This window comes from Ranitomeya imitator, chromosome 2, assembly GCF_032444005.1.
Source record: "Ranitomeya imitator isolate aRanImi1 chromosome 2, aRanImi1.pri, whole genome shotgun sequence".
Lineage (NCBI taxonomy): Eukaryota > Metazoa > Chordata > Amphibia > Anura > Dendrobatidae > Ranitomeya > Ranitomeya imitator.
In genome coordinates, this window is record NC_091283.1 from 216,488,901 (window position 1) to 216,512,677 (window position 23,777).

Here is a 23,777-nt window from a genome sequence, read left to right on the forward strand (position 1 = left end):
ATGATATATATACCAGGATGGAGCCCAGGAAAAGGGACGTATATACCAGGATGGCGGAGATATATACCAGGATGGAGCCCAGGAAAAGGGACATATATACCAGGATGAGGGACATATACAGTGGGTACAGAAAGTATTCATACCCCTTTAAATTTTTCACTTTTCGTTTCAATGCAGCCATTTGCAAATTGAATAAAAAAGTAAAAAAAGGAAATATCACATGGTCATAATTATTCAGACCCTTTGCTCAGACTCTCATATGTAAGTCACATGCTGTCCATTTCGTTGTGATCCTCCTTGAGATGGTTCTACTCCTTCATTGGAGTCCAGCTGTGTGTAATTAAACTGATAGGACTTGATTTGGAAAGGCACACACCTGTCTATATAAGACTTCACAGCTCACAGCGCATGTCAGACCAAATGAGAATCATGAGGTCAAAGGAACTGGCCAAGGAGCTCAGAGACAGAATTGTGGCAAGGCACAGATCTGGCCAAGGTTACAACAGAATTTCTGCAGTACTCAAGGATCCTAAGATCACAGTGGTCTCCATAATCCTTAAATGGAAGAAGTTTGGGACCACCAGAAGTCTTCCTAGACCTGGCCGTCCAGCCAAACTGAGCAATCGTGGGAGAAGAGCCTTGGTGAGAGAGGTAAATAAGAACCCCAAGATCACTGTGGCTGAGCTCCAGAGATGCAGTAGGGAGATGGGAGAAAGCTCCACAAAGTCAACTATCACTGCAGCCCTCCACCAGTTGGGCCTTTATGGCAGAGTGGCAGACGGAAGACTCTCCTTAGTGCAAGATATATGAAAGCCCACATAGAGTTTGCTAAAAAACACATGAAGGACTCCCAGACTATGAGAAATAAGATTCTCTGGTCTGATGAGATGAAGATAGAGCTTTTTGGTGATAATTCTAAGCAGTATGTGTGGAGAAAACCAGGCACTGCTCATCACCTGCCCAGTACAATCCCAACAGTGAAGCATGGTGGTGGCAGCATCATGCTATGGGGGAGTTTTTCAGCTGCACGGACAGGGCGACTGGTTGTCACTGAAGGAAACATGAATGCGGCCAAGTACAGAGATATCCTGGATGAAAACCTCTTCCAGAGTGCTCTGGACCTCAGACTTGGCCGAAGGTTCACCTTCCAACAAGACAATGACCCTAAGCACACAGCTAAAATAACAAAGGAGCGGCTTCAGAACAACTCTGTGACCATTCCTGACCGGCCCAGCCAGAGCCCTGACCTAAACCTAATTGAGGATCTCTGGAGAGACCTGAAAATGGCGTCCACCAACGTTCACCATCCAACCTGACGGAACTGGAGAGGTTCTGCAAGGAAGAATGGCAGAGGATCCCCAAATCCAGGTGTTAAAAACTTGTGGCATCATTCCCAAGAAGACTCATGGCTGTACTAGCTCGAAAGGTGCTTCTACCCAATACTGAGCAAAGGGTCTGAATACTTATGACCATGTGATAATTCAGTTTTTCTTTTTTAATAAATTTGCAAACATTTCTACATTTCATTTTTTTTTAAAGTCAAGATGGGGTGCAGAGTGAACTTTTTTGAATTTACCAAATGGCTGCAATGAAACAAAGAGAAGGTATGAATACTTTCCATACCCACTGTATATGCCAGGATGGGCCCAAGATAGAGGACATATATACCTGGATGAGATATATACAGTTAGGGCCAGAAATATTTGGACAGTGACACAAGTTTTGTTATTTTAGCTGTTTACAAAAACATGTTCAGAAATACAATTATATATATAATATGGGCTGAAAGTGCACACTCCCAGCTGCAATATGATAGTTTCCACATCCAAATCGGAGAAAGGGTTTAGGAATCATAGCTCTGTAATGCATAGCGTCCTCTTTTTCAAGGGACCAAAAGTAATTGGACAATGGACTCTAAGGGCTGCAATTAACTCTGAAGGCGTCTCCCTCGTTAACCTGTAATCAATGAAGTAGTTAAAAGGTCAGGGGTGGATTCCAGGTGTGTGGTTTTGCATTTGGAAGCTGTTGCTGTGAGCAGACAACATGCGGTCAAAGGAACTCTCAATTGAGGTGAAGCAGAACATCCTGAGGCTGAAAAAAAAGAAAAAATCCATCAGAGAGATAGCAGACATGCTTGGAGTAGCAAAATCAACAGTTGGTTACATTCTGAGAAAAAAGGAATTGACTGGTGAGCTTGGGAACTCAAAAAGGCCTGGGCGTCCACGGATGACAACAGTGGTGGATGATCGCCGCATACTTAATTTGGTGAAGAAGAACCCGTTCACAACATCAACTGAAGTCCAGAACACTCTCAGTGAAGTAGGTGTATCTGTCTCTAAGTCAACAGTAAAGAGAAGACTCCATGACAGTAAATACAAAGGGTTCACATCTAGATGCAAACCATTCATCAATACCAAAAATCGACAGGCCAGAGTTAAATTTGCAGAAAAACACCTCAAGAAGCCAGCTCAGTTCTGGAAAAGTATTCTATGGACAGATGAGACAAAGATCAACCTGTACCAGAATGATGGGAAGAAAAAAGTTTGGAGAAGAAAGGGAACGGCACATGATCCAAGGCACACCACATCCTCTGTAAAACATGGTGGAGGCAACGTGATGGCATGGGCATGCATGGCTTTCAATGGCACTGGGTCACTTGTGTTTATTGATGACATAAGAGCAGACAAGAGTAGCCGGATGAATTCTGAAGTGTACCGGGATATACTTTCAGCCCAGATTCAGCCAAATGCTGCAAAGTTGATTGGACGGTGCTTCATAGTACAGATGGACAATGACCCCAAGCATACAGCCAAAGCTACCCAGGAGTTCATGAGTGCCAAAAAGTGGCACATTCTGCAATGGCCAAGTCAATCTCCAGATCTAAACCCAATTGAGCATGCATTTCACTTGCTCAAATCCAGACTTAAGACGGAAAGACCCACAAACAAGCAAGACCTGAAGGCTGCGGCTGTAAAGGCCTGGCAAAGCATTAAGAAGGAGGAAACCCAGCGTTTGGTGATGTCCATGGGTTCCAGACTTAAGGCAGTGATTGCCTCCAAAGGATTTGCAACAAAATATTGAAAATAAAAATATTTTGTTTGGGTTATGTTTATTTGTCCAATTACTTTTGACCTCCTAAAATGTGGAGTGTTTAATAATATAATAATAATAATTTTTATTTATATAGCGCCAACATATTCCGCAGCGCTTTACAAATTATAGAGGGGACTTGCACAGACAATAGACATTACAGCATAACAGAAATACAGTTCAAAACAGATACCAGGAGGAGTGAGGGCCCTGCTCGCAAGCTTACAAACTATGAGGAAAAGGGGAGACACGAGAGGTGGATGGTAACAATTGCTTTAGTTATTCTGATCAGCCATAGTGTAAGGCTCGGGTGTTCATGTAAAGCTGCATGAACCAGTTAACTGCCTAAGTATGTAACAGTACAGACACAGAGGGCTATTAACTGCCTAAAGTGAATGAGAACATAATGCGAGGAACCTGATTTTTTTTTTTTTTTTTTTTTAAATATGCCACACAGGGATCATTAGGTTAATGCATTGAGGCGGTAGACCAGTCTGAACAAATTAGTTTTTAGGGCACGCTTAAAGCTGTGGGGATTGGGGATTAATCGTATTAACCTAGGTAGTGCATTCCAAAGAATCGGCGCAGCACGTGTAAAGTCTTGGAGACGGGAGTGGGAGGTTCTGATTATTGAGGATGCTAACCTGAGGTCATTAGCGGAGCGGAGGGCACGGGTAGGGTGGTAGACTGATACCAGGGAGGAGATGTAGGGTGGTGCTGAGCCATGGAGTGCTTTGTGGATGAGGGTAGTAGTTTTGTACTGGATTCTGGAGTGGATGGGTAGCCAGTGTAATGACTGGCACAAGGTAGAGGCATCGGTGTAACGGTTGGTGAGGAATATGATCCTGGCAGCAGCATTCAGGACAGATTGGAGAGGGGAGAGTTTTGCAAGAGGGAGGCCGATTAGTAGAGAGTTACAATAGTCCAGACGAGAATGAATAAGTGAAACAGTAAGAGTTTTTGCAGAGTCGAAAGTAAGAAAAGGGCGAATTCTAGAAATGTTTTTGAGATGCAGGTAAGAAGAGCGAGCCAGTGATCGGATGTAGGGGGTGAATGAAAGGTCAGAATCAAGGATGACCCCAAGGCAGCGGGCATGTTGCTTTGGAGTAATGGTGGAACCGCACATGGAGATGGCAATGTCAGGCAAAGGTAGGTTAGTAGAGGGAGAGAACACGAGGAGTTCAGTTTTTGACAGGTTCAGTTTCAGATAGAGGGAGGACATGATGTTAGAGACAGCGGTAAGACAATCACTGGTGTTTTCTAAAAAGGTCGGTGTGATATCAGGAGAAGAAGTGTATAATTGGGTGTCGTCAGCATAGAGATGGGACTGGAAACCAAATCTACTGATTGTTTGTCCAATAGGGGCAGTATACAAAGAGAAGAGGAGGGGGCCTAGGACTGATCCTTGAGGAACCCCTAAAGAAATGTGTACAATTCCTACATTTTCTATCAGATATTTTTGTTCAACCCTTCAAATTAAACGTTACAATCTGCACTTGAATTCTGTTGTAGAGGTTTCATTTCAAATCCAATGTGGTGGCATGCAGAGCCCAACTCGCGAAAATTGTGTCACTGTCCAAATATTTCTGGCCCTAACTGTATATATAACAGTACTGGGCCTAGCATAAGGGACGTATATACCAGGATAGTGGACATATATACCAGGATGGGGGATATATATGATAGGATGGGGCCTAGGATAAGGGACATATATACTAAAATGGGACCAGGAAAGGCAAAATATATACCAATAGAGGACATATAAGGACATATATACATACCAGGATGGGGGATATAGATGCCAGGATGTGGCCCAAGATAAGGGACATTATGTACCAGGATGAAGGACATATATACCAGGAGAGAGGATATATATCACTCCTGGTATATATATCAGGATGGGGGGCCTTTTCCAAACCTTGCACCAGGGCTCAACGGCTCTAATTACACCACTGATTGGGAACCTTGGTCAAAAAGTATTCCTGTATACAGTGACTATAGTAAAACTTGGAGTCCATATTGTACTTGTATTTTATGCGACCCCTACCATAGCGGGCAGAGCCAAACATAGCTGCAGTTTATTAATGCATTGAACACATTTTAATTAAAAAATGTTTTATTAAATAGGAATAAATAGGAATCATAGAATCACTGGTGACGCGTCGTTACTGGTGATCACCAGTCCTGAGCTACATGTATCTTTATTGTTTTGTGTCGTCCATTAGATCAGACCAGAATATGTGATATAAGGAATGTTCTCAACAAAAAGTATTTGCTTCCAAGCCAACATTGTTATTCCTTGTGCCAACATTTACCTCTTTTTATTGCCTTGATTATGGAACTTTTCCCAGCGCCTTCCAATCCCATGAAGACAATGGTCACACTTCTGCATACAAAGACAGGCAATCAATAGCAGAGACAAACACATAGCAGTCATTAACTACAATGGGTAACATTGATAAATACTGTCATAAAGATGGGATATAAGGATAACAAAAGTCCGCACACCCCGACCTGAATGGATCTGCTACACCGACACATGCTGCATAATAGAAATCTGCCAGAAAATGAAACAGATTTGCTTAAAAATTGGTTTGCCACAAAGATTGGGGAGATTGATGTAAGGAGTGGCTGGAAAAAATATTGTTTAAAGGGGCTTGGCCATGGCCAGACACATGGCCGAGGTGAGGAGGCTGAGCCCGACCACCACTGAGCAAGACTCAGAAGAAAAACATCAGGACTGGTGTAAGGAGATGGACAAGTGAGAAGATTTACACTGTTAATGCCTGCACTTGAGCACCGCCACTGGTGATCAAAGAGGATAGGAAAAGAAAAAGCAGAGAGAGAATTACATTAGTAGGGACTGAAGAGTGAAGTGCGTGCTCCCTGAGGGAAGAGATTGGAGGAGACACCAGGTCAGTTGATAGCTGTGATGCAGTAAGTATAAAAAGTCCAGGATGGCAGTGAAGGGTAGGAGTCGGCACCTGGACCTGTGGCAGGTCAGATGCTCAATGCATCGGAATTGATACACAGCCACCATTATGAGTGAGGAACCAAGTAACCAGAAACAAGTGAAGAACCAAGTAATGAGATCTAGAGCGGACTGACCAAAACCAGAGATGGGAGACTAGGGCTAGGAGATCTGAGTCGAGTGAGGAAGGCCACAGCCGAGAGAGACGACCAAGCTGTAGAAGAGACACGTTCATGTGTAGCTTCTGGTGCAGATGCATGGTACAAAGTGGATTGCGGCCATGCTTCAGGGGACAAAGGTGGCCAGTGTGATGGGTACACAAAGTGACTCATAGATATGGGACTTACAGCCTAACGTCGGAGAATAGAAGACTCCCGGTAGGGAGTGTACGACGGTCCTTATTGCCTAGAGAATGACAGAGAGTCAACGGTGACGGGCCCGATAGTACTGTGATGCACTTCAGGTGGAGATGTTTGTATTGCCCTTATATATTGTGCCGCGGGCATCACAAATATCTGTGTTAGTCAAATAAATACTTATATGCTGGTTAAGTTACCACTGAGTCATCCTTCTCTGCACTGCTGCATCCATGCACTTGTTTACACTGGGCCAAGAAATATCTGAAGACAGATTTTTCAAAGGTTTTATAGACTGATGAGATGAGAATGACTCTTGACGGGCCAGATGGATGGGCTCATGGCTGGATCAACAACGGGCACTCACCTCCACTTCCACACAGATACCATCAAGGTAACGTTGTGCACTGCTCTGGGCTGGGATTATTAAAGATGAGTTAGTTGGACCTTTTCAAGTTGACGATGGACTCAAAATAAACTCCCAAACCTACTGCCAGTATTTCAAAGACACTTTCTTCAAGCAATGGAGCAGGAAAAAGTCTGCATCTCCCAAGAAAACCATGATTTTTATGCAGGACAATGTTCCACCGCAGCATCGAGATCTACAAGGCTCGGGGCCAGTAAAGGCTTTAACGATGGAAGAATAATGATATGGCCCTTTCCTCTCCTGAACCCTGTTGAGAACTTGTGGGTCCTTCTTATATTGGAGATATGAAATGAGATGAAAGCAATCGCCTCACTGATCAGTATCTGGAGCTGTGGTTGGTGCTGCCCAGAAAGTTGGTCGTCAACAGATTAAGAAACTGAATTGTTGTTGCTCATGAGGAATTGTGACAAAGACATATATCTCCACATATGTAATGGAAATAATTGTACTCTGATCTTTTGACTATAAACTACACTAAAATGGTGCTGTTAAATAAAGTGCATCAGTGCATATAACCAATACTGCTTTAAAGTCTCAAGCTGGTTTTAAGTCTCAAGCTGGTCGTTACAAATCCCACTGGGAACCATCTCCATCTCTCCTGCGGCGTGTATCTGACCTGATAATTATATCCAAACGTGACCAGCAGACCTAACTGTCCATCAGGTAACATAAGTCCTGACAATATGCAGCAGCAACAGAATTTATCAGAGCATTCGATGACAACTACTGATACGGCTATTAGTTGAAATGCCGATCCTCATAGAATCATCTCCATGTCAGGATAAATAATGGACTGATCATCTCTCCTGCAGCAGATGTCAGAGAGATTGTTAAGCAGCAAAACAGATATAGACTGATGTCTGACCTTTAGATTGTGTACAATAGCAACCCAGGTAGTCCTTCTGTCCTCCAGGTACAATAGGAACTGATGGTGCATAATAGCGGTGAGATATCTTAGAACAGCAGTGGATTTGTTAATCCAACTCCGTCCCAACAGATCCGCGTGTCCTGATGATAAGGAAGGTGCTGGTAATATATGGCAGTTGCTGGTGCGATGGCGCACGCTTGAAGAGATCACTGCCAGTTGACACATCCAGCAGTAAGGTGAACATGTCTTCATCACAAAGATCCATGCTGAACCAATTCCAATGTGTTTCAAAAGACAGTGGCTTTCTTGCCCAGGGATGGTTCACTCTAGAAGGAGCAGTCTATACATACTGCCACACTGATGATGTACGGTACATTATGTGAGCAGTCGGAGTCATGCTATTGGAATGCAAACATCTCCACCTTTTAAAGTATTGAGCTCAAATATCCAATGGCTCTGTATGCATGACTTTTTTTTTATATAATCTCCTTCACGCTATCCTTCTCTCACTACTTGGATTCCCCATGATTTAGTGTCCCTGTGTTCATACATATAGTGTTTGGATGGGGGGTTTCCACCAAATTTCTTTATATGATTGTGAATATGTTCGCCTATTCATTTTTTTGTGTTCTTTTACTGGTGCCCAATGTATTTTTTTCTGGCAGGAGCATTCAATGCAATAAATCAGGAGGAGGCCGATGCCACCATCACACCCATCCTCAAAAAACCTAACCTTGACCCAACTGCTATGTCCAGCTATCGCCCCATATCACTGCTCCCGTTTGCTTCCAAACTCCTTGAGAAGCATGTCCATGCTCAACTTTCCTCCCACCTCTCATCTAACTCTCTCATTGACAACCTCCAATCTGACTTCCGCCCCCACCACTCCTCCGAAATTGCCCTGACAAAAATTACTAATGACTTACTCACTGCCAAAGCTAACAGACAGTTCTCCATCCTCCTGCTTCTCAACCTGTCCTCTGCCTTCGACACAGTCGACCACTGCCTACTGCTACACATTCTTTCTTAACTTGTCATCAAAGGCCTCGCCCTGTTCTGGATCGCCTCTTACCTTTCTGACCGCATATTTAGCGTTTCCCACTCCCACACTACCTCCTCATCCCACCATCTCTCTGTTGGAGTCCCTCAAGGCTCTGTCTTGGGGCCCCTACTCTTTTCCATCTATACCCTTGGCCTAGGACAACTCATAAGGTCTCATGGCTTCCAGTACCACCTGTATGCGGACAACACTCAGATCTACCTCTCTGGCCCAGATGTCACCTCTCTGTTGTCCAGAATCCCAGTGTCTATCAGCCATATCCTCCTTCTTCATCTCTCGCTTCCTAAAACTCAATGTGGACAAAACCGAATTCATCATCTATCCTCCATCTCTCGTATCTCCCCTACCCGACCTATCTATTATGGTAAATGACATCACGCTCTCTCCCACACCTGAAATCCGCTGCCTCGGAGTAAGTCTCGACACTGCCCTGTCCTTCAAACCGCACGTCCAAACTCTTGACACCTCCTGTCACCTACAACTCAAAAATATTTCCAGAATCCATCACTTCCTCACCACTCAATCTACTAAAACTCTTGTGCATGCCCTCATCATCTCCCGCTTTGATTACTGCAACACCATCCTCTGTGGCCTCCCCGCTAACTTTCTTGCACCATTCTAGTCTGTCCTCAACTCTGCTGCCTGACTAATCCACCTCTCTCCTCGCTACTCCCCTGTTTTTCTCCTCTGCAAATCCCTCCACTAGCTCCCAATTCCCCAACTAATCCAGTTCAAACTACTAAGGGTACCGTCACACTATACGATTTACCTACGATCACGACCAGCGATATGACCTGGCCGTGATCGTAGGTAAATCGTAGTGTGGTCGCTGGGGAGCTGTCACACAGACAGCTCTCCAGCGACCAACGATGCCGAGGTCCCTGGGTAACCAGGGTAAACATCGGGTAACTAAGCGCAGGACCGCGCTTAGTAACCCGATGTTTACCCTGGTTACAAGCGTAAAACTAAAAAAAAACAAACAGCACATACTTACATTCTGGTGTCCGTCAGGTCCCTTGCCGTCTGCTTCCCGCACTCACTGACTGCCGGCCGTAAAGTGAAAGTGAAAGCACAGCCGCTGTGCTCTGCTTTCACTTTACGGCCGGCAGTCACAGTGCGGGAAGCAGATGGCAAGGGACCTGACGGACACCAGAATGTAAGTATGTGCTGTTTTTTTTTTTTTAGTTTTACGCCTGTAACCAGGGTAAACATCGGGTTACTAAGCGCGGCCCTGCGCTTAGTAACCCGATGTTTACCCTGGTTACAAGCGAACGCATCGCTGGATCGCATCGCTAGATCGCTAGATCGGTGTCACACACACCGATCTAGCGATGACAGCGGGAGATCCAGCGATGAAAGAAAGTTCTAAACGATCTGCTACGACGTACGATTCTCAGCAGGATCCCTGATCGCTGCTGCGTGTCAGACACAGCGATATCGTAACGATATCGCTGGAACGTCACGAATCGTACCGTCGTAGCGATCGAAATGGTATAGTGTGACGGTACCCTTACACTGATCTACAAAGCCACCTGCAACCTGTCCCCTCCCTATATCTCTGAACTAATCTCCCAATATCTTCCCTCACATAATCTTCGATCCTCCCAAGACCTCCTACTCTTCTCCACACTTATTTGTTCCTCACACAACCGCCTCCAAGATTTCTCCCGAATATCCTCCATCCTCTGGAACTCCACGCCTCAACACCTCTAATTATCCACCACCCTTGGATCCTTCAGATGGAACCTGAAAACCCATCTCTTCAGGAAAGCCTACAGCCTGCAATAACCATTTTGCCGCCTCACCATCACCCGAGCTGCCACCTCACCATCACCAGAGCTGCCGCCTCACCACCACCAGAGATGCAGCCTCACCACCACCCGAGCTGCCGCCTCACCACCACCAGAGCTGCTGCACCCCTGACCTTCTGTCTCTTCCCCATTATCTCGTAGAATGTAAGTCCGCAAGGACAGGGTCCTCTTCCCTCTGTACCAGTCTGTCATTGTAAATTTGTTTACTGTAAATGATATCTATAACTTTGTATGTAACCCCTTCTCATGTACAGCACCTTGGAATTAATGGTGCTATATAAACAAATAATAATCTAATATTTATCTCGACAAGGAGATGGCTCCCCACTGGGATTTATAATGACCAGCTTGAGACTTAATAGCAGTATTGGTTATATGCACTGATGCACTTTATTTAACAGCAGCATTTTAGTGTAGTTTATACTCACAAGATCGTAGTATAATTCTCCAATTGCATACCTGGAGGTATATGTCTTTGGCACGGCTTCTCATGAGCAACAACAATTTATTTTAATAAAATAAAACAAACATTTTATAACCACCACGCATTCGATTTTTTTTTTTACATATATAACTATTTGGAAATATTTTTGTCCTTTGTGTTCTTCCCTATATGGCCAATTGAAATCTAATATTTTTTTTATAGACGGTTATTTCTCAAAGTAACAAGTCGAAGTTGCTACTCAAGCAGGCAACTGGGGAAGTGACCTAGTGTCAGGCGCCAGAGCAATATACTTATAATTTACAGATTAAGAAAATGACAGACTCCATGGATGGAGTTCATGACTGTTATTAAAACAAAGGGCGGGTGTATTGGGCACTGTGATTCTTCTGAAATATCAGACATGTACAGTATTTTGTACATTTTCAGCTGTTTGTTATTATTCTCACTTTAACAGATGGAAATAAACAATTAAGATAGGAAATTACATTTTTCATTTAGTTACCTAATAATCCTGCACGCTAATAGTTGCCCAATAATTCTGCACACAGAGATATTCTTTCTACCTCACTTTTTCTTTCAGGTTTGGATTGACCGACAGCGCTGTAGTTCTTCAATTACAAATTAATCATCAAAAATACAAATTGCTAATAAATCTGCACACAGTGTAGTTTTGTCATAGGAGACAATGTGGTGATACATTTTTAATCTTTTGGTGACATTTGTAGCGGTGATGATCTGTCATAAAATAAGGAGACATTCGGCACTGAGCGTTGTGCCAAAATGTCATCGGGGAGGAATTTTGGTATGAAAATAAAGTACCAAGATCTGCGCCTGTGTTGTAACCGGTAAGTTATCTGAAATACAGCTCCAGGGGAATTGTCACGATTCCTCCGCTCAGTGAGTGATTGCTATGCTGTTCTATCGAAATTGGCTTGCTGAGCTGTCGGCGTCTTGATTGACAGCTTGGCTTTCCAATCCCGTGATGGGCTTGCTGAGTTGTCGGTTGCTTGATTGACAGCTCAGCTGTCCAATCTGTGCCTGGGAGGTGCAGGACTTTCTCCAGGTGATCAGTGTCCTGGAGATTGCCTAGCTACTTAGCTGAGCTGTCTGCCCCTGATCCCTGCCAGATGTAGTTTGGGCTTCTTGGTTAGTGCTTCTTGATTCTGTTGCTCTGAGTTATGATCTTCTGAGGCCTGACCCTTTGGAACCGTGTGCTGACTTTCCCTTCGTCTTGTCCTTTGGCTTTTGATCCGCTATCTCTTGTTATTGACCCTGGACTGTGACCTGACTTACACCTTCGTCTTTTCCCTTGGCTATCTACTTACTCTCTTGGTATTGACCCCGGAATGTCTGACTCTTCTGCCTCACGGTCTGTCCGTGGGTAGCGACGAGCATCACAGGACTAGGAAAGTTTACATCAATGGAACAGAAGAGGAAGAAGAAAATTGGATCTACTATATGATTGAAAAGAGCCAACTCCGAGCATGTACCATCTGTAAGATCTTAAGCCTAAACTACATTGCTATAAAATTTGGATCCAGCTGTCCAAAAAAGAAAGTTCTGTTAAGTTACACTCTCTTTATGGATGCCAATGGTGGACATATCGGCATATAATTGAATACAGTATATCTATCACATAACATCCGATTATTGAAAACAGTCCTGCTGAAGGTTATTAACATAGTGTAGGACTATGGCAGAATCATAACAGGTCAGCTCTACTGGACAACATTTTCTTACCTAACTGGTTCCTGATTTACCTGGACCCATCGCCAGCAGTGCGAAAAAAGGTGAAACATTGTCCAGTGTCTGCAAAATGAGAAAAGATGTGAGCGATATACAGTGTTTGAAAACCACATTTAGGCTGTGTGCATCCGCTGAGTTTTCAGCTAAAGGATAACAATGGTGGTCGTTTTCCTGACGGGACTGCGCTGGCCGTTTTGGCGCTGTTCCTACAGCAGCTCCACCCCTGTTGTCTTTTGCTCCAGGCTTCCAAATAAGGGGACCGGCTTAGATGACCAGATTAAAAGCGTTAACAATAGATTGAAGACGTGCACGGCAATGCCTTTTACTTTATGGTTTGTTTTTATGCTGCTTTTTTTCTGGTGGATTTCAGGCAAAATTCACCTGAAAGGACGCCATGTGCACATAGCTTTAAGGCAAAATACTAAAATGATCTAAATGAGGCTCAAGAGTTCCTAGTGCAGTAAAGGCAGGATTCAGAGTTTGGACCTCGATTGACTGCCTATAAGGGCATGTGCAGACGACCGTGTAATCTGTCATCCAAGAGAATTGGGTCAATTATGCAAATCACAGAGATCAGTATAATCAGAGTGTGATGAGAATGTTATCATGGTGTGATCCGATTTTCTCGGATGAGGAGAAGATGGAGAAAAACATTTCTCCATCTTTTCCATTCTATATGTCTGTGGAAATCGGATTGCATTCAGATGTCACCTGAGTGCCCATGGCTGAGTGTGATCCGAATTTCGGATGAAATTAACATTAACGCAATTTAATTATAACAATAGGGAGATATCCTCGCAGGGAGATGAGGTAATCAAACAAATAGGATTGCAATATAACACAACAGTCTTGTTATTAAACTTATGGTGACTCCAATGTTCTTCAGCTGCACGCAGTCAGATGAGGATTATAGTACCAGCAACGGCCGGTATGGAGTCTTCAGGTGGTTCCTGTCCATCCATTGAGCCCCTAGTCCATTAATCCGTGAAACAGAAGGGGGTAACACCGTGGGAGTCTCTACCTGGTGCGTGCTCTGCTGCACGCCTGTCCACACAGAGGGATACAGTTCATGATCTGGCACCTGGCACCGTTTCTTTGTGTGAGCACCTCACATTGGCTGGCGGTGCGCCCGACGCTCTGCGCGCGCCCTGTTCCCGCGGGGCCCTCACACAACTCCAAGTGGGTCTCAGCTCCGTGTTCCCTCAGTCTCTGCACAACGCGGCACGCCCTTGTCTTTTCTCCCTGACAGCAAGAAACCTCCGGCCCTTCCCGCGCTTCTTGCTTTCTCCTCCCTCTGCTCACCACGCCCCCTCTCACCAGGTCATCAGTCCTGTCCGATTCCCCATCCTTTTCCCCCAGCAATACTGGAGTAGCTCTGACAATTCCGGACCCAGCAGCATACAGGTACAAGCAGCCCGGTCTTCCTCCTTATTACATAGACACAATATAAATGATGAAGTTTTGGGACCTGCTCCTTCACATGAAGTTAGTGAAGAAGCCAGAGCTTAGGCAATATTGGAGTGTTAATGTTTTGCAACACTCCAATGTTCCTCATGGCTATGTCCCGTAAACATTTTAAGGCCATCCACAAATGTTTACATTTCCGTAATCATGCACAATGTCCTCCCTGAGATTACTCCAACTTTGACCGTCTTTTCAAAATTCAGACGGTCATTAATCACTTCAGCAACAAGTTTGCTGAGGTGTACATTCCCCAAAGGGACATCTGTATGGATGAGTCCCTAATCCATTTCAATGGGAGGCTCAAAATGCGACAGTACCTGGCCAGTAAAGGGCCGGGTATGGAATTAAACAGTACTGTGCGAGAGTACCTCAGGGTGCACCCACAGGTTTAGCGTTACTGAAGGGAAGGACATGCGGATTGAACTCCCTGAATGCCCCTCTGCCCCCTGGGAGTGAGTGGGAAAATTGTGTGGGATTTGGTGCACCCACTACTAGATCAAGGTTATCACCTCTACGTAGATACTTTTATACTAGGATCCCACTCTTCAAGTCCCTCTCTGTGTGAGCTACCTCAGCATGCCGTACTGTCTGCAAAAATCAGAGAGGCCTCCCAAAGGTGCTAATTGAACAGCTGCTCAGAAAGGAGGAAAGCACTGCGACGAACCAATAGACATCCCTGGCAGAATAACATCACTAAAAAGCTTCGGCAAGTATCCAGAATTGCAGAACGGCGTTGGATGAAAACACATTTGCAAGATGATTTCCCTGCACTCAAACAAGCAACACTCGCATTCAAATCAGCTCTCACCTCTGCTAAACAGGCCTACTTCACAACCCTCGTAGCTTCCTTATCACACAACCCCAAACAGTAGTTCAACACTTTTAACTCACTCCTCCGCCCACCACTGCCCCCTCCAAGTTTCCTAATCATTGCCGAGGACTTTGCCACGCACTCCAAAAATAAGATCGACCAAACAAGGCAAATCTTTGTCGTCAAATCACCACAACCCCTTTGTATACCAGACCAATGCCCAAACCCCATAACTTCCCTCTCCAAAATCACTGAAGGGGAGCTTGCTCATCTTCTCTCCAAATCACACCTCACCACTTGTGCACTTGACCCCATCCCACCTCCTCCCCAACCTCACCACCACACTAATCCCATCCCTAACCCATCTCTTCAACCTATCACTAACTTCTGGTACCTTCCCCACTGCTTTTAAACATGCCACAATCACACCTATCCTCAAAAAGCCATCCCTTGACCCAAGCGCTATGTCCAGCTATCGCCCCATATCTTTGCTCCCATTTACATCCAAACTCCTTGAGCAGCATGTCCATGCTCAACTTTCTTCTCACTTTGCATCTAACTCTCTCTTCGACAACCTACAATCTGGCTTCCGTCCCCACCATTCCATTGAGACTGCCCTGACCAAAATTACTAATGACTTACAGCCAAAGCTAACAGAAAATTCTCTATACTCCTCCTAGACCTGTCCTCTGCCTTCGACACAGTTGACCATTGCCTCCTACTACAGATACTCTCTTCTTTTGGGGTCAAAGACCTCGCTCTATCTTGGATCTCCTCATGTCTTACCAACCGCACATTTAGCGTTTCCTACTCCCATACTACCTCTTCATCTCACCCCCTCTGTTGGTGTCCTTCAAGGCTCTGTCCTTGGGCCCATACTCTTCTCAATCTATACACTCGGCCTGGGACAGCTCATAAGGTCCTATGGCTTCCAGTACCATCTATATGCTGATGACACTCAGATCTACCTCTCTGGCCCTGATGTCACCTCTCTGCTCTCCAGAATCCCAGAGTGTCTATCAGACATATCCTCCTTCTTCTCCTCTCGCTTCATCAAGCTCAATGTGGACAAATCTGAACTAATTATCTTTCCTCCATCTCGCATATCTTCCCTACCTGATCTATCTATCAAAATAAATGAAATCACACATTCCCCTGTCCCAAAAATCCGCTGCCGCGGAGTAACCCTGGACTCTGCCCTGTCCTTCAAACCGCAGATCCAAGCACTCGCCACCTCCTGTCGCCTCCAGTTCAAAAACATTTCCAGAATCCATCCTTTCCTCAACCCTTACTCTACCAAAATGCTTGTGCATGCCCTAATCATCTCCCGCCTCGACTACTGCAACATCCTCCTCTGTGGCCTACCTTCTAACACTCTCGCACCCCTCCAGTCCGTCCTTAACTCTGCTGCTCAACTAATTAATCTCTCTCCTCCCTACACTCCTGCTTCCCCTCTTTGCAAATCCCTTCACTGGCTCCCAATTTCCCAGCATATCCAGTTTAAACTACTAACACTGACCTACAAAGCCATCCATAACCTTTCTCCTCCGTACGTTTACGAATAAATCTCTCAATATCTTCCCTCACCTAATCTCTGGTCCTCCCAAGATCTCCTTCTCTCCCCCATGCTTATTCGCTCCTCACCCAATCACCTCCAAGACTTCTCCCGAATATCCCCCATCTTCTGGAATTATGTGCCCCAACACGTTCGGTTATCCACCACATTTGGATCCTTCAAAAGAAACCTGAAAACCTATCTCTTCAAAGAATCTTACAGCCTGTAATGACCACACGGCCACCTCAACATCATCGGAGCTGCTGCAACCCCTGACCTACTGTCTCTTTCCCCACCATCCTGTAGAATGTAAGCCCGCAAGGGCAGGGTCCTCGCCCTTCTGTATCAGTCTGTCATTGTTAGTTTTGTTTACTGTAAGTGATATTTGTATTTTGATGTAACCCCTTCTCATGTACAGCACCATGGAATTAATGGTGCTATATAAATAAATAATAATAATAATAAAGGCAGAGCCCAATGTAGTTACAACATGCTTGTGGTCATGAACAAGAGGGATCTTTTTTTCTTTACCACCAAACATTGTAATGGCAGGACCCCCAGCGCTGTACGAGGTACCTTGTGAAGATCTGAGGTTCTGGTTACAAAAATCACCCAGGCAGGTTAACAATGCAACTATTTTTATTCCATACATCCATGGTTGTACAACAACTCCAGGTAGATGGCCAACATACAATGCCTCAGTCCACAAGTTCCCAATCTGAGATCGGTAGTTCCACTGGACGTGTACCAGGCAATACCCACTGTCTCCCAACTTTTATTTGCCAGTGTAGTCTGTAGGCTCCTCCAAACAACAACTATCATAACCAACATACATGTATCCAGGATCAACAATGCTTAAGAAAATGTGTTAAATCCAGATAACAGATCCCTCAAACATCGCAGGAAGATCCAGCCCAGCCCGCAACCGGTCTCTAAAACTCCATAGACCATCCATCCCAGCTTGGATCCTCTCCCTTTGAAGTCCCTCCAACAACTGTCTGATTCACCCCATGTGTCTTGTTCTCCCTCCCCCTTACACATTTTCATTTAACTCACAGAATGAAGCATATTCCATCACCTGGGACTGCCTGTGAGACCCCCTGTGATGATGGCTCCCCTGTGTCTAGGCAGGAAGAACAGTGGATTGACCTGGCCTTAGGTTTACATAAGATCTAGCCTGCTCTTCTTAAGGTACCTTCACACTCAGGAACTTTGCAACGAGGACGACAACGATCCGTGACGTTGCAGCATCCTGGATAGCGATCTCGTTGTGTTTGACATGCTGCAGCGATCTGGATTCCGCTGTGATATCGCTGGTCGGAGCTAGAAGTCCAGAACTTTATTTGGTCGTCAGGTCGGCGTGATTCGTCATGTTTGACAGCGAAAGCAATGATGCCAACAATGTTTTTACATGGAGCTAACAACCAGCAAGAACGATAAATGAGTCGCCGTTACGTCACTGGATCGCTCCTACATCGTTCTGGAGTTGCTGTGTTTGACGTCTCTACAGCGACCTAAACAGCGATGCTCCAGCGATCGGCTCTTTGTCTATATCGCTGCAGCGTCGCTGAGTGTGACAGTACCTTTACTCTGCTTACTGTCACTGAATGTAAACATTGATTCCTGAGGATGAACTGACCAGCAAGAAAACATCTAATAAAACAGAGCAATAATGTCTAAGTAACCGATGCTCCATGCTGGAAAAAGTCTCTATCCCTTAGAGATGTGGACTTCGCCCTAGGTCCATTTGTACTATAGTCTTTAGTAAGTGGCCATATCCTTACACTCTCTACACAGGTCATCAAACCAGACTCTGTCCTTGGGTACAACAAGAACATGGGAGGAGTTGATCTCGCTGATCAAGTCCTCCAGAAGGACAGTGCCATGAGAAAAACCAAGGTGTGGTACAAGAAGCTGGCCGTGCATATTGTACAGATGGAAATGCTCAACGCTTTTGTGCTAACACGATGTGCAGGACAGACAAGTACGTCATACTTTCAGTTCCAGGAGGTAGTGATTAAGGTCCTAATGTTTGGAAATCAGAAAGGAGTGGGCCCCAGAACTTCTAGAACTGAAGGTGCTCAAACTGTATTACACATCCATGGGCTAGTAAATTCATTTCTGACTGACACACCTCACATATGTCAACCTGATGCACTCTACACGACTCACATATACCAACCTGATGCACTCTACACAACTCACATATACCAACCTGATGCACTCTACACAACTCACGTATACCAACCTGATGCACTCTACACGACTCACATATACCAACCTGATGCACTCTACACAACTCACATATACCAACCTGATGCACTCTACACAACTCACGTATACCAACCTGATGCACTCTACACGACTCACATATACCAACCTGATGCACTCTACACGACTCACATATACCAACCTGATGCACTCTACACAACTCACATATACCAACCTGATGCACTCTACACAACTCACGTATACCAACCTGATGCACTCTACACGACTCACATATACCAACCTGATGCACTCTACACGACTCACATATACCAACCTGATGCACTCTACACAACTCACGTATACCAACCTGATGCACTCTACACGACTCACATATACCAACCTGATGCACTCTACACGACTCACATATACCAACCTGATGCACTCTACACTACTCACGTATACCAACCTGATGCACTCTACACAACTCACATATACCAACCTGATGCACTCTACACAACTCACATATACCAACCTGATGCACTCTACACAACTCACATATACCAACCTGATGCACTCTACACAACTCACATATACCAACCTGATGCACTCTACACGACTCACATATACCAACCTGATGCACTCTACACGACTCACATATACCAACCTGATGCACTCTACACGACTCACATATACCAACCTGATGCACTCTACACGACTCACATATACCAACCTGATGCACTCTACACAACTCACATATACCAACCTGATGCACTTTACACTACTCACGTATACCAACCTGATGCACTCTACACTACTCACATATACCAACCTGATGCACTCTACACAACTCACGTATACCAACCTGATGCACTCTACACAACTCACATATACCAACCTGATGCACTCTACACAACTCACATATACCAACCTGATGCACTCTACACAACTCACGTATACCAACCTGATGCACTCTACACTACTCACATATACCAACCTGATGCACTCTACATGACTCATGTATACCAACCTGATGCACTCTACACAAGTCACGTATACCAACCTGATGCACTCTACACTACTCACATATACCAACCTGATGCACTCTACACAACTCACATATACCAACCTGATGCACTCTACACTACTCACATATACCAACCTGATGCACTCTACACAGCTCACATACCAACCTGATGCACTCTACACAACTCACATATACCAACCTGATGCACTTTACACTACTCACATATACCAACCTGATGCACTCTACACAACTCATGTATACCAACCTGATGCACTCTACACAGCTCACATATACCAACCTGATGCACTCTACACTACTCACATATACCAACCTGATGCACTCTACACTACTCACATATATCAACCTGATGCACTCTACACAACTAATAATCTTTATAAAAATATTTATTTTTATATAGCGCTAACATATTCCATAGCGCTTTACAGTTTGCACACATTATCAGCACTCTCCCCGCTGGGGCTCACAATCTAAATTCCCTATCAGTATGTCTTTGCAATGTGGAGGGTAACCACCGTTTGGGTGCATGGCAGAGCTCGGAAGGGAAGGAGCTCCATTTGGAATGCAGACTTAGATGGATTGGTCTGCATGCGTCACATTGCGTTTGCAGAGCCCCTAATGTACCTAAACAGTAGAAACCCCCCACCAAGTGCCCCCTTATTGGAAACTAAACCCCCCAAGGAACTTATCTAGATGTGTTATGAGAACTTTGAACCCCCAAGTGTTTCACTACAGTTTAGAACGCAGAGCCGTGCAAATAAAAAATCTTTTTTTTTCCACAAAAATTATTTTTTATCCCCCAGTTTTGTATTTTCTTAAGGGTGACAGGAGAAATTGGACCCCAAAAGTTGTTGTCCAATTTGTCCTGAGTACGCTGATACCCCATATGTTGAGGTAAACCCCTGTTTGGGCGCACAGCAGAGCTCGGAAGGGAAAGAGCACTGGTTTACTTTTTCAACGCAGAATTGGCTGGAATTGAGATCGGACACCATATCGCGTTTGGAGAGCCCCTGATGTGCCTAAACAGTGGAAACCCCCCAATTAAAACTGAAACCCTAATCCAAACACACCCCTAACCCTAATCGCAACGGTAACCCAAACCACACCTCTAACCCTGACACACCCCTAACCCTAATCCCAACCCTATTCCCAACAGTAAATGTAATCCAAACCCTAACTGTAGCCTTAACCCTAGCCCCAACCCTAACCCTAGCCCTAACCTTAGCCCTAACCCTAGCCCTAGCTCTAACCCTAGCCGCAACCCTAACCCTAGCCCTAACCCTAATCCTAGCCCTAACCCTAATGGGAAAATGGAAATAAATACATTTTTTGAATTTTTTTATTTTTCCCTAACTAAGGGGGTGATGAAGGGGGGTTTGATTTACTTTTATAGCGTTTTTTTAGCGGATTTTTATGATTGGCAGCCGTCATACACTGAAAGACGCTTTTCATTGAAAAAAATATTTTTTGCGTTTTCCACATTTTGAGAGCTATAATTTTTCCATATTTTGGTCCACAGAGTCATGTGAGGTCTTGTTTTTTGCGGGACGAGTTGACATTTTTATTGGTAACATTTTCGGGCACGTGACATTTTTTGATCGCTTTTTATTCTGATTTTTGTGAGGCAGAATGACCAAAAACCAGCTATTCATGAATTTCTTTTGGGGGAGGCGTTTATACCATTCCGCGTTTGGTAAAATTGATAAAGCAGTTTTATTCTTCGGGTCAGTACGATTACAGCGATACCTCATTTATATAATTTTTTTATGTTTTGGCGCTTTTATACGATAAAAACTATTTTATAGAAAAAATAATTATTTTTGCATTGCTTTATTCTGAGGACTATAACTTTTATATTTTTTCGCTGATGACGCTGTATGGCAGCTCGTTTCTTGCAGGACAAGATGACGTTTTCAGTGGTACCATGGTTATTTATATCTGTCTTTTTGATCGTGTGTTATTCCACTTTTTGTTTGGCGGTATGATAATAAAGCGTTTTTTGCCTCTTTTTTTTACGGTTTTCACTGAAGGGGTTAACTAGTGATATAATTTTATAGGTGGGGTCGTTACGGATGTGGCGATACTAAATATGTGTACTTTTATTTTTTTATTATTATTTAGATAATTTAAAACATTTTTTTTCTTTACACATGTGAATATTTTCTTTTTACAATATAACATTGCACCGGGGGGGGGGGGGGGGGGTTTGGGGGGTGTGCAATGACATGGCCAAGACATGGCGTCAAGCCAATTTTGCGTTCAAAAAGTCAAACGGCGCTCCTTCCCTATCGAGCCCTGCCTGCTTCCAAACAGTAGTTTTCCCCCACATATGGGGTATAGACATGCTCAGGAGAAATTGAACAGCAAATTTGGGGGGTTATTTTCTAGTGTTATCCTTGTGAAAATGACAAAAATCGGGGTCTAATTTAAAATTTATGTGAAAAAAAAGTGAAATGTTCATTTTCTCCTACCACATTGCTTCAGCTCCTGTGAAGCCCGTGAAGGGTTAATAAGCTTCTTGAATGTGGTTTTGAACACCTTGAGGGGTGCAGTTTTAAGAATTATGTCATTTTGGGGTATTTTCTGTCTTATAGACTCCTCAAAATCATTTCAAATGTGAGGTGGACCCTAAATAAAATGGTTTAGTACATTTTGCTGGTCAACTTTTAACACTTATACCTTCATAACAAAAAAAATGTTGGTTCGAAAATTGTGCTGGTGTAAAGTAGACATGTGGGAAATGTTATTTATTAACTATTTTGTGTGACTTATCTCTCTAATTTAAGGGGCTAAAAATTAAAGTTTGAAAATTGCAAAATTTTCAAAATGTTCCGCTTTTTCACAAATAAACACAAGTCATATCAAAGATGTGTTACCACTAACATGAAGAACAATATGTCACGAGAAAGCAGTCTCAGAATCAGCGGGATCCGTTGAAGCGTTCCTGAATTATTACATCATAAAGTGACAGTAGTTAGAATTGCAAAATTTTGCCTGGTCAGGAAGGTGAAAACAGGCTCAGGGGTGAAAAAATGGAATCTGTCACTAGGCTTTTATTATGTAACATGAGTGCAGCCTGACGTAGGGGCTGAGACCCTGATTCCAGCAATGTGTCACTTGCTGGTCTGCATGCCGTCTTTTTTTTATAGAATTCCTCTTTTCTCTGCTGCAGATCTCTAAATCCTTCACGGCATCATATATGCTTAACAGTGTATGGAGTTCGGGTCAGGAGACCCACAGCTGGTTGCAGTCGGTACTTGGACAGCGAAACGTATATTTGTGAATCTGAACATAAGCACAAGCGTACGGATAAAATTATCAGAACGAAAATACTAATTTATGCAAAAATACCAAACTGATCCAAGCGTGACACATCCGTGGACAGATACCAACCAGCGAAACACAGACTAACCGAGAACAATGCTACACGAGTCATAAAAGTGACGATCAGTCCCCCAATATGTCTCCTTGCCTCGCACTGGAACACTCACCTTACCTAAATAATACCCAGAGGAGAGACATCAGTTCCTCCAATGTTATTGTTTAATTATCAGAAGGTTCCAAATAGGAAACAGCCGAGATAAAGACGATACAAAGGATCTAATATCAGAAGAACCATTATATGTAGTGGGAGACACTAAACTTACTGCAGACTTGATCTAGACGTCCATAATGTTCCCTCCATCGCACCAACTAATCTATAATCCTAATTAATTGCTTAGAGTCCAGCTAATCTCAGGGAGGAAAGCAGAGGATCCTGGGAGATCCAATCCTGAGATGTCCTGCAGTAATGGAGGGAGGGGTACGGTTCTTCTGAAGCACTGACCTAATTAGCTGCCACTAAACACAAACTATCACTGCCTCACTAATGCTGGGCTGCAATATGTCCCTTAATGAAAGTTATAAGGGTTAAAAGTTGA

The 23,777-nt window shown here is 44.1% G+C and overlaps 1 protein-coding gene across 1 annotated transcript in view; it reads right to left on the minus strand.

Moving 5' to 3' along the window:
* ARL13A (ARF like GTPase 13A) overlaps positions 1–23,546 on the minus strand; it is a 70,208-nt gene extending 46,662 nt beyond the window's left edge. The window contains exons 1-3 of the mRNA XM_069755551.1: positions 23,505–23,546; positions 12,769–12,837; positions 5,406–5,476 (exon numbers count right to left, since the gene is read on the minus strand). Coding sequence (XP_069611652.1) covers positions 5,406–5,476; positions 12,769–12,837; positions 23,505–23,542 — 178 coding nt within the window. The 5' untranslated portion in view covers positions 23,543–23,546. The remainder of the gene's footprint in view (positions 1–5,405; positions 5,477–12,768; positions 12,838–23,504) is intronic.
* Positions 23,547–23,777: the final 231 nt, after the last annotated feature.